General features: G+C 49.8%; 1 protein-coding gene across 1 annotated transcript in view; it reads left to right on the top strand.

Annotated features, from left to right (window-relative positions):
- Window positions 1-5,958, top strand: part of ARPC2 (actin related protein 2/3 complex subunit 2) — a 30,098-nt gene extending 24,140 nt beyond the window's left edge. Inside the window, exons 8-11 of the mRNA XM_024763156.1 lie at window positions 625-751; window positions 2,289-2,389; window positions 2,720-2,820; window positions 5,503-5,958. Coding sequence (XP_024618924.1) covers window positions 625-751; window positions 2,289-2,389; window positions 2,720-2,820; window positions 5,503-5,527 — 354 coding nt within the window. The 3' untranslated portion in view covers window positions 5,528-5,958. The remainder of the gene's footprint in view (window positions 1-624; window positions 752-2,288; window positions 2,390-2,719; window positions 2,821-5,502) is intronic.
- Window positions 5,959-10,531: the final 4,573 nt, after the last annotated feature.

Below are 10,531 nucleotides of genomic sequence, written 5' to 3'. Positions count from 1 at the left end.
TTTTTTTTTTTGCGGTACACGGGCCTCTCCTGTTGCGGAGCACAGGCTCCGGACGCGCAGGCTCAGCGGCCATGACTCACGGGCCCGGCCGCTCCGCGGCACGTGGGATCTTCCCGGACCGGGCCACGAACCCGCGTCCCCTGCGTCGGCAGGCAGACTCTCAACCACTGCGCCACCAGGGAAGCCCCACCCAGAAATTTTTTAAATTTCCTGAAAAATGTAACCTCTTGTCACGTTAAATCAAAAGAGACTAATAAGCAGTAGTCATTATCCTGAATGTAATCTGGTTCCCCCAGTGCTTTGCAATTTGCTGTCTGTTTAGTCTCAGAAGTAATTTTATCACCTATGTTCTTCCAAAGCAAGAGAAAGGCAAAAGGATTAACAGTGCTTTTCCACACTCATTGAAGATCGGGCTTGTTAAGTACTTTGTGATCTCTCCTCTGAATCTGAAGTGCATTGATAGCAGCCAGCACTTGTAATATTTCACATTAGGTGCAGGTTATTATTAGCCTCTGCTGGTCAGAGGGCTCAGAGGTCACACCCATAGGGCACACCCTGGAGCGTAAGTTGCCATTCATCTCACACCAGATTCTCTTCTGGTTGCTTTTTGCTTCATCCTGGCAGGAGTTCAAAGAAGGACGCAGAGCCAGCCACACAGCCCCACAGGTCCTCTTTAGCCACAGGGAACCTCCTCTCGAGCTGAAAGACACCGATGCCGCCGTGGGCGACAACATCGGCTACATTACCTTCGGTGAGTGGGGCGGGTTGACGCGTTTGCGCACCTTGATGGGTTCATACTGCAGCTGAAGTGGTTAAGGGGGGTGGGGGCGAAAGCAGGCATATCGATCGTTCCTGTTGCCGCTGCCATGACTGTAGGAGGCCTGCCACGGACGCTAGTACAGGTCGAGTGCTATTTTTATACAGTAATCATTTTCCTTTTTTCCCTGTTTTTCCTAAGTCCTAAGGAAAAAAGTGTAGCCTGTGATATCAAGTGTGAAGAGTTAGGGCCATATAAGCATTGCTAAGCAGCTGGGTGGGCATACTGTGTCCTTTGGCGTTTCTTGGTTTTTTGCTGATTTAGACCAGAGCTCCAGCCATGATTCACTTACTCCACTTTCCCCCTGAAAAAATTCACGTGCTCCCCTGTTACAGTTGCTTCAGCCTAGTGAGCTGGCTCATCATTATAGCTGACAGTTTAGAACCACAGCTTGTTCACCCACTGCCCCAGATGCCACTAAAATGTCCCCCTTTCTGGAGTTTTCTTTAATTCACCTCAGTGCTGAAGGTGCACCAGCTTATCGAAGATGAGCGAGTTGATTTACCAGGTTTCATTAAATCTAAGGTACATTGTGTTTTCACGTTACTCTCTGAGTGTGGCACGCAGCCTGCCACAGTTTAATTTGGCAGCGTCTCTCTTTATGGTACCTAAACTGATGGTAAACTTACAGTCACTAGCATCTCAGCACCTTTACAATGTAGTTATCTCCTGGCCTGGTGCTCTTTTCTCTCAGGGCAAGCTGACAAAGGGGTCCCACCCTTTCTTATGAGGCATTCCTTTTCATTTCAACAAATCTTTATACTTGAGGATTTTACTTATGGTGGGACCACTGAGTAGAGTGGGTGCAGAAGATAGAGAGGGCTCCAGGGAGCCAGAAGGAGAGGTGTGCGGGTCGGCCCAGGCGCAGGGCTGAGTGACTGCACAGGGCTTCAGGGGATTGGCGGCAGGGGGGCTTTTCTCAGCCCCCAGCCCAAGCAGCTTCTCCTGCCCATCCTCATCAAGAGCGCTCAGCTCCTTCTCCCTTGCTGTTTGGTTTTCACCACAGACTACATGACCCTCTGTGGATCTAGTCTATCTGAAAACTTACTCTGCTTCAGCACCAAGGACCTAGGACAGGCAGGCTTTGTTCTCTAATCCTGATTGCTCCACAGTCCACCCAGGTAGCCAGTAGTGTCATCCTCCAGAGAGACTGCTGAGCTGCAGAGGCAGGAGCCCGTAGGTGTGTGGCAGACGGAGTAGATTTCACAGTGCACAGCCAGAGAGTCCAGACCTGGAATGAATGCCAGGGCCAAACCCTTTCCCTGAGGAGCTCTGGTTTTCGACCATGATCGCCTCCATTTGCACTCACTGGCAGGAAACCCTGACAAAGCCCAGGCATAATGAAATGAGTGGACGGTCCTTAAGGAGGGAGAGATGGAGCTGACTGTAGGCTGCTGGTCGTCCCGCCCTTTGGCATTGGTGTTATTAGACCCTGACGCCTTGCCTATCCCCCTCCCCCACCGCCGCCCAGTGCTGTTCCCTCGCCACACCAACGCCAGTGCTCGAGACAACACCATCAACCTGATCCACACGTTCCGGGACTACCTGCACTACCACATCAAGTGCTCAAAGGTGAGTGAGAGCAGCTGCAGCGCCTCAGTGTCCTGTGCTCTGGGCCACTCTCTCCACCAGAGCTGATGCCGTAGAAAGTCATCTCTGTAGTCCAGGCTCTTGCTATGACCTCTTGTAGGTGGTTCTAGAGGCTTCAAGAAGTCATGGCCTTTCTCCATCTCTCACTCACCCCTCCCCATAGCAGAGAGGTGAATATATGCTTCCTTGCATGGCCCTGTGTCAACCCTAGGGTGCATATTCCCAGACCTTCCTGATAATTTCTGCTAATTAGAGCAAAGCTGTCTTTCTAGAAGATGACTCTGCTTCAGTACCCATTGTGTTTGCCTCCAGGCCTATATTCACACACGTATGCGGGCAAAAACATCTGACTTCCTCAAGGTGCTGAATCGTGCACGCCCAGATGCTGAGAAAAAAGAAATGAAAACAATCACGTGAGTCACACCGTCCTGCAGAAGGACCACCTTCCTCTCCTAAGCTCACCAAGAAGGAGGTAGTGGTGTCGGTGGCCCAGGTGTCTGGGCAGTAGCTGCATGTGAGGCAGGCAGGGTTGGGCCTGTAGCTGCCCAGCAGACTAAAGATGGGACACACAGGTTTTCACTTCTCAGTGGGTTTCCTTGTTTCTACATCTTTATGAGCGAGGAGAGTGGCAGCTAGGATAAAATACAGAGGGACCTTTTTACTGACATCAGCTGTGTTCTCTTTGGGCCTGAGTTGAGGGGCCAGTCTTGTCCTTCTCAGGGTCTTCTTGGAGAAATGAAGTAATTTGCTTAAGGACATTTAGTTGAGTAAATAGGCCTGGAACCACCCCTAAGTGTTCTTTTTCCTGGTCCACTTCGCGGAAGGAATTTTGCATGGAGAGGAAGTTACCTTTATCAGGGATGGAGATGATGAGAGCCCTAAATGGTGTGAGGCTCTACATGCAGGAGGCCAGCATGGTCTGAGGCCTGGGGATTTGGGTCTGTGCCAGGTGCCAGATCTTGGGTCCCCCTCTGGTGAAGTTTAGGCAGTCCTGTTCTCCAGGTAGGGTAATAAGTGCTGGTCTGCTGTCTTTTGTGCCCACTGAGCTAAAAATCTTGAGGTGAACTAAGCCTGCCCACAACCCTCACAGCCAGTGCATTTGCCAGCACCCCGTAATCTTGGGGGGAACCTTCAGTAGGTATGATGTGCCTAGGGCTTCAGGCTCCTTCCCCTGGCCTCTTCTGCCAAGCTAGCTTCTGCTGCCGTTCAACAGGATGAGAGAGGTGCCAGACTCTTGCTTGCCTGAGCAGAGGGTTTTTAACTTCAGACATTTGCACAGAACAAGTTAAGTCGCCCCTGCCTTCTTCAGGCTTTAGAGGCTGCCTGTCTCTTCGTTAGGAAATTGGTACCAAAGGCCTTTCTCTATAGTAGCTCCTCCCACTGCCCAGAGCCAGCGGAGTGTTCAGTCCACAGCTCAATCCTCTGCCTAGAGAGAGGTGCCCACGTGCCGTGGCAGTATCACTCCTTCTACCGTGGCACGGCCACAGATGCCAGCTTCGTGGCATACCCTAAAATAGGCAGAACTCCCAAGGTGGGGAGGCAGCAGGGGGTGTGCCCCGGGGGACGCACGCTCTCGCTGCCCTGCAGAGCCTTGCCTCCGTCCTGGAGTTTACAGGTCCCCCTTTCCCTGCTTGCTTCTCTCACTCACACCACTTTGGTGACCTTGAGTGTGAGGCAGCCAATTCTGTGCCACTTTCAGGGCCCAGTGAAGAGACAGGCAGTTCAGTAGAGGCCAGGAGGTGAGCCAGCAGAAGGCAACCTGACCTGGCCAGCCTGTCGCCCACCGAACAGGAAGGCTGGACATCATGAGCTGCTGTGTCACCGTCAGCCCTGTAACTGCCTTGTCCATTCAGGAGAAGGGCCCACCCGGCGGCCACCACCCAGTGTCTCCCTGCACGGCTTCTCCCCTGCCAACGCAGCCAGCAGGCGGTCGTGGGGGGGTCATTGCAAAGCGAGTGCAGTGGACAGAGGGCAGGGACAATTCCCTGTCCTGATGGGGGACTGGGAAAAGATGAATCCGTGAAATGAGCAAACTGTCCCTAAACCTCCTTCCTGGAACTTACGAGGAACAGCTTTGCCTTTTTCTGTCCAGTGATGTCATTGGCAGAGGTGGGCCCCAGAAAGGAGAAGGGTGAGGTAAACAACTGCATCCACCCTGAAAACCAGATCGTGTTCCCAAGGGTGGGCAGAAGAAGCCGGGACCCCTGCCCTGCTGTGTGAGGTTTCAGAACCCAGAGCAGCATGAAGGCGCGTAGCGGGTCTGCTATGATCAGAAGCCAACCGTCAGCACCCCACAGAGCTCTGCCTGAATTGAATACACATGAGCTTTTTATTGGGGAATGGATAACAAAATATTTTAGTTTCATTTTGGGTTGGATGACACATTCAGGGCAGGAAAGTTTTAGCCCCTGTATTTTTGCCTCAGTTTCCCATAGTTCTCAGCTCTAGCTTCCAGGATGCTTTACCAAATGCACACCCTCTATCTTTGGGAACCAGCCTGTTCCCAAAGTTGGCTATTCTGGGGAAAAACTGGGTGGAACAGGACACCCCAGTTCAGGAACCTTAAGTCAGGCAAGTGTTCTGTGGCTGAGTGTAGTCACCACATGACAGCACGAAGCACCTTTAACCTTGGAAGTTTGGAGGGTTGCTTCTTTGAACATCCTGCCCCCGTGGTGAAAGATTTAAGGAACTGCTGTCTGCTAGCCCGAATAGGCATAAACTGTGTAGGAAGACCCTGAATTCTTTACTCGTTAGAGGATTGAGCCCAGTCTGAAATGCAAATAGGTCTAGGCCATCCAGAAATTGTGGGCAGGTGATTCTCCTGTCTAACTTGGTACATTTACTGTCCTCGTGGGCTTACTAGCACAGGTATTACTTGGTACCCCAAAATATTCAATAGGGAGGAAGAGATGATGAGACATTTCTGTGAAAGCTGGACCTTAGCCCGTGCCTGGAATTCCTACATAGCTCTGCCTGAGGAACCTTACCACCTCGTGTTTGCTGTCTCTTCCGGGACCCCATTCCTAGCCCAGAGCATGAGGTGGACGGAAAGGTGAACAGAAACCAGCCTTCACACTTACTCTCTGCTTTTGAAGGGGGAAGACGTTTTCATCCCGCTAACTCTTGGGAACAGGAAGAGGAAGCGGCTGGCAGCTGAAGGCTGGAACACTTGCTACTGGATAATCGTAGCTTTTAATGTTGCACCTCTTCAGGTTCTTAAGGGATTCTCCGTTTTGGTTCCATTTTGTACACGTTTGGAAAATAATCTGCAAAAACGAGCTGTGCTTGCAAGGACTTCATGGTTCCCAAGAATTTAAAGGAAAAAAACGAATTCCACTTGATCAACTTAATTCCTTTTCTTTATCTTCCCTCCCTCACTCCCCTTCTCCTCCCCCTCTTTTCCAAGCTGTTTTGCTTTGCCGTATGTTACTGGTAATGAGTTGCAGGATAATGCAATCTTAACTTGTTTTCTCCTAAGTATTTGAGTTCAGAACTCCTGTATCTAAAGAAACACGGTTGGGGTCATTAATAAAGAAAATCTTTCTATCTTACATGAGAATTCACTGGGTTTCTGGACTGTGAGTCCAAACAAGAGAGGAGGAGGGATGAAGTGTGCACCAGTACTGCCCTTGAACCTGCAAACCTGCACTGGAAAAGCTTAGGTTCCGGAGGCCCCTCCCCACCCCACCCCCCGCCAGCCTCCCTGGGGAGGAGAGAATGGCTCACTGGTAAGCTCTTAGTTGGCATTTCTGGGTAAACTTAAACATGCTCACTGTAAAGCTTGGTTACTAAGTCTTGGCTGTGGCCAAGAAGCTTGCAGGACAGTGACAGGCACTTTATAATGTGTTTTCTGGTGAAGTCTTTTATCTTGAATAATGTATAACGTTTCCCCAAATGTGTTTCATGGTGTGTGTGGTTCTGCAGGTCATTGTGGGTCTAATGCAAACAACTGGGCACAGTTTCTTTCTCACACAAGAGCCCAGTAGCCTGGCATTCCACAAAACTCACTGTGGGAGATGCTTACCTAATAAACAGGACAGAGCCTAGCAAGGTATCCTGCTGTCCCCACTGATCCCTAAAATACAATTGGTTCAGAAAGTTGGCTTGGTGAAGAAAAGAACTTTAGGGGCACCTAAAACGGTCTAAGGGTGACCCTAATGGTTTCTACCTTCTTGCTTTCCCTTTTGTCTCCATCTAGTTCAGTGTGTTTCAAACTGGTTTGAGACTGTTAATGAATTGTGAAATGTCCTGACATTTTTATTTCCTACACTATTGTGAGATAATTGTACATTCACTGCAGTTGTAAGAAATAGTACAGAAATTCTGTAGTGCAATATCACAGCCAGGAAGTTGACACTGACACAATCCCAGCCTTGCTCAGACTTCACCAGTTTTGCATACACTCATTTGTGTGTGTGTGTGTTGTGTCTTCCGTGCATTTTTTTTCACGTGTGACTTCATCAGCGTTTTTTAAAAATAGAATACTATATATATACTAATCAGAAGGCGTCACTCCTATTAAGGGTAAGTACTGATTTAGTTATAGACATGTTGACTAGATTGTAAAAATGTCTTTTTACTGTGGGTCATGATCAGATTTAAAAGCAACAGGTCATTTAGTTATCCTGGCTTCGTTTTACTCAGGATCAGTTACGTTCCCATCCCCTCAACAAATGTGTGTCCGGGAGAGTGCTGTCCTCTTGGTGGGGCTGCATGACTCAGTGGAGAGAGTTCACATCGAGTCTTCCCAGTGTTTTCCTGGGATGTGGCGCCTCGTCACCTACCTCTGGTGGGTGGGAACTGGGCCAGATTAGATCTATTGAGAGGCAGTGAACCCCAGGAGCTACTGAAGGGATTTGCAAGGGTAATTTTGGCCAGAAGTTATTTTTGCTCTCCTGCTGACTTTAGAACATAACTCCTTAGTAAGTTGGAACTCACTGTATTTTGCCAATAATGGCGATCAGACTTCTGAAAAGTGCTGTAAATGGCAAAACCAGAGTTGCTTAGAAAATACGGAGTTAGGAGAAAAAGAGGCATTAAATATTTTTTAATAAACCCTAAGGAATTGTCTTAATTCCAAGACTTTGTCAGCATAAAAACCCATGCTGGTGAACACCCCTCTCCAGACATGCTCCTTTGTCTTCATCTGTTTCCAGGGCACAGTTAACTCTTTCTCAAGGACCCTCTGTCCCCTTTGTGGACAAAGGCACACTGTAACTTCAGCCAAAGCCCATAGAATTGTAGGAGGAGGGAGGTCTCAAGCCGAGGGTCAGCATGCTGAGAGGATGTGGGTGACGAAAAACGGGATCTAGTCTCAATTGCTGCTAATTTGCTGCCTTACCCTGAAGGTCCATACCTGGGAGGTATAGATGAGCTGGGATATAAGCTGGAGGGGTGGAAGCAGTGTTTAAGACAGACCTGGGTTTGAATCCATGTTCCACCACTTAATAGCTATGTGACTGGGTAAATTTCTTAATCTGAGCCCCGATGGCCTCATCTTTGGACATGACACCAACTATTTCACAGGGCTCTTAAAAAGGAATAGAGAACAGATAATAAGTGCCTATCGCATTGTAGGCATTTATAATGCCTATAATTATCATTGATAACACCGTCTAATAAATCTTAGTTACATTCTTGTACTCGTAAGAGGATCAGAGTGGCAGGACTGCTGAGAAGCCAAGTCCAGCATAAACCAAGGTCACTCTGCATTGAGGTTTTTCAGGTCCTCACCAAAAACGGTGATATTTTTCACTGTTTGGTGGCCCTCACACTGCCGCGTGGGGTGAGAAGGGTGTTAGTGGGAAGCTCCAACTCTGGATAAAGTGCGACCTGGGCAAGCTAAGAACCAGGAGCTTGATGGAAAAGCAAATAAGACTGTAACAGGAAGTGGAGGTGTGGAACCAGAGGACATGAAGTTGAAGCCAGGAAGAGGAAGTAATGCCAGCTGCTGCGTCAGCCCTTCTACCCAGAGCTGATACTTGACAGTTACCATTTTAGTTCCCTTCAGTCTCATTCGCAGTAGGCCTGAGGGACCCTCGTCCCAGCAGCTACAGAGACCTAAGACCAAAGCCTGGGTCGGCTCTGGGGGCCATTTTGAATTCAATGCTTCCCCCTTCTGGGGATTGCTAAAAGCACTGCAGTTTGTGTGACTCCGAGGGAGGCTTGAAGAATCTGTCGTTTAGCCCTGACAGGAAGGACCAGAGTTTCCTCTGCCCATATAGCTGACTTTAAAGTCTTCCTGAAGCCAGGATCCTGGCCAGACTTGGTCACAGGACTGTCCCCAGAGCCCTTCAGAGGCTCCCAAGGGCTCATCAGCCGGAGCCTATGGGGAGCCACCCAGGGCCGACAGAAAAATTTCCAGGAGAATGGGGTGCACGAAGGAGACCCAGGTGGATCTCCTGCCACAGTCCAGATTGGACACCATGATACAGGCTCTACGTGAGAGGAGAACGGGGACTGAGGTGGGGAACTCTAGGGCCCACAGATCCGCTGGATGGAGCATCTGCAAACTGTCTGCACCAGAGCCCTCTTGTGGGCGAAGGAGAGAAGGCTGGGGATAAGTCAGTCCCAGGGACTGATGGAACAGAGAGGAACTAAATGATCCAATAAGGAGGAAACAGGGCTGAGCTGAGGACAGAACCCAGGCTCCCCGGCTCTGGCTCCCGAACTTGTTCTCCTTTACACGTCATCCCACACAGTGTTTAGACAGAGTAGCGAAGAAGAAACACAGACATCTTGGATCCTGCAGGGAGGAGGCCAGGGCTGGGAACAGAAGGAGGTCTGTTTATTCCTGGCAATCCAACATGAGAGGCCCCACTCCCACTTCTGTCAAGGCCCCAGGGTGAACTCTCCCAGAGCCTCTGACTTCTGCACCGCCAGATAGCATGGGGCTGAGAGCGTCCAACTGGAATGCAGCATCCTCCCACCCACCAGCTCCCTTGAGGATGGGTTTGAGGCTGGGTGCTTTCCTCTTCCCAGTTTTTGTCCCAACAGAGGTCCTTCTCTCCAGGACTCCTGACTGCTGTGCAGGGTTGGCAGAGCTAGACCTCTCAGGCCTTCAGGCCCAGGTCTCACCGAGAGAGCACAGAAAACCCCTTGCTCCGTCTACAAGGAGTGTTTTCCTAATGTCTAACCTCCAGCTTTCTCGCTGCAGTTTTAGCCTGTTCCCTCCCACTTCAGGCCTCAAGAGAGTGTAACTGCTTGTCTCCCTCACCCCAAAGCGTCACTTGACACAAGCTGGAAATTGGGGCTTCCTAGCCTTGAACTTGCCCTTCCTCTCACTCTGCCTAGTTTCTTGTGTTTCCCTGTGGAGTGAAAGTGTCATTCCCCTCTTGCTTTGCACAGGCTCTCTATCAGCCTTTCTCAATGGAATTCTTAGAGGGGACAGGTGGCTGGAGGGAAGGGATGTGCAGAGAAGGCCAGAAATCCCTTTCATTGTGTGCTTCTGTGCCGAGCACTGACCCAAGTCCTTATCACACGCTTTTTTTTTTTTTTTGGCTGCACCGGGCAGCATGCAGGATCCCAACGGCGAGGGATCCAACCTGTGTCCCCGGCAGTGGAAGCGCAGAGTCTTAACCGCTAGACTGCCAAAGTCCCCCACACATTTTCTCATATAGTCTCACAAGAGGTGAATACAATATGAGCCCCATTTTGCAGATGAGGAAATTAAAGTAAGAGAACTTTAATAATTTACTCGTTTAAACAGCCAAAAAATAGGATCCAAAAAGGATTCTGAGATTTAAACCCAGGCTTTCGGATTCCAGCACTGGCTCATGCCTCTTAGTCGTCATGGAGGAGGGAGGAAGGGAATCACTGGTTGAGAACCCTCCCCCATTAGGTGTCAGGTACTGGGATGTACGCAGTTACATGTTATCCCATGGTATTCCCCACAACAACAGTGACAGGTGGTTTTCCTTGTTTCCATTTTACAGGTGAGAAAATTGAGGCCCAGAGGTAGCTTGCCCCAAGTCACAACCCCAGAGCTATTTGTGCCTCAGAGCCCAGAACTTGACTCACAAAGTAGTTGAGAAAAGTATGGAATGACCCCAGATTCTGGAAGGCAAGCCTGGCTTTATAAGCTGAAATTCCCTACCAGGTGATAGGAAGGGCGGGCAGTGAAGA

The sequence above is a fragment of the Neophocaena asiaeorientalis genome, unplaced genomic scaffold, assembly GCF_003031525.2.
Source record: "Neophocaena asiaeorientalis asiaeorientalis breed wild unplaced genomic scaffold, Neophocaena_asiaeorientalis_V1.1 scaffold86, whole genome shotgun sequence".
Lineage (NCBI taxonomy): Eukaryota > Metazoa > Chordata > Mammalia > Artiodactyla > Phocoenidae > Neophocaena > Neophocaena asiaeorientalis.
This window is presented reverse-complemented; position numbering and strand designations above follow the sequence as displayed.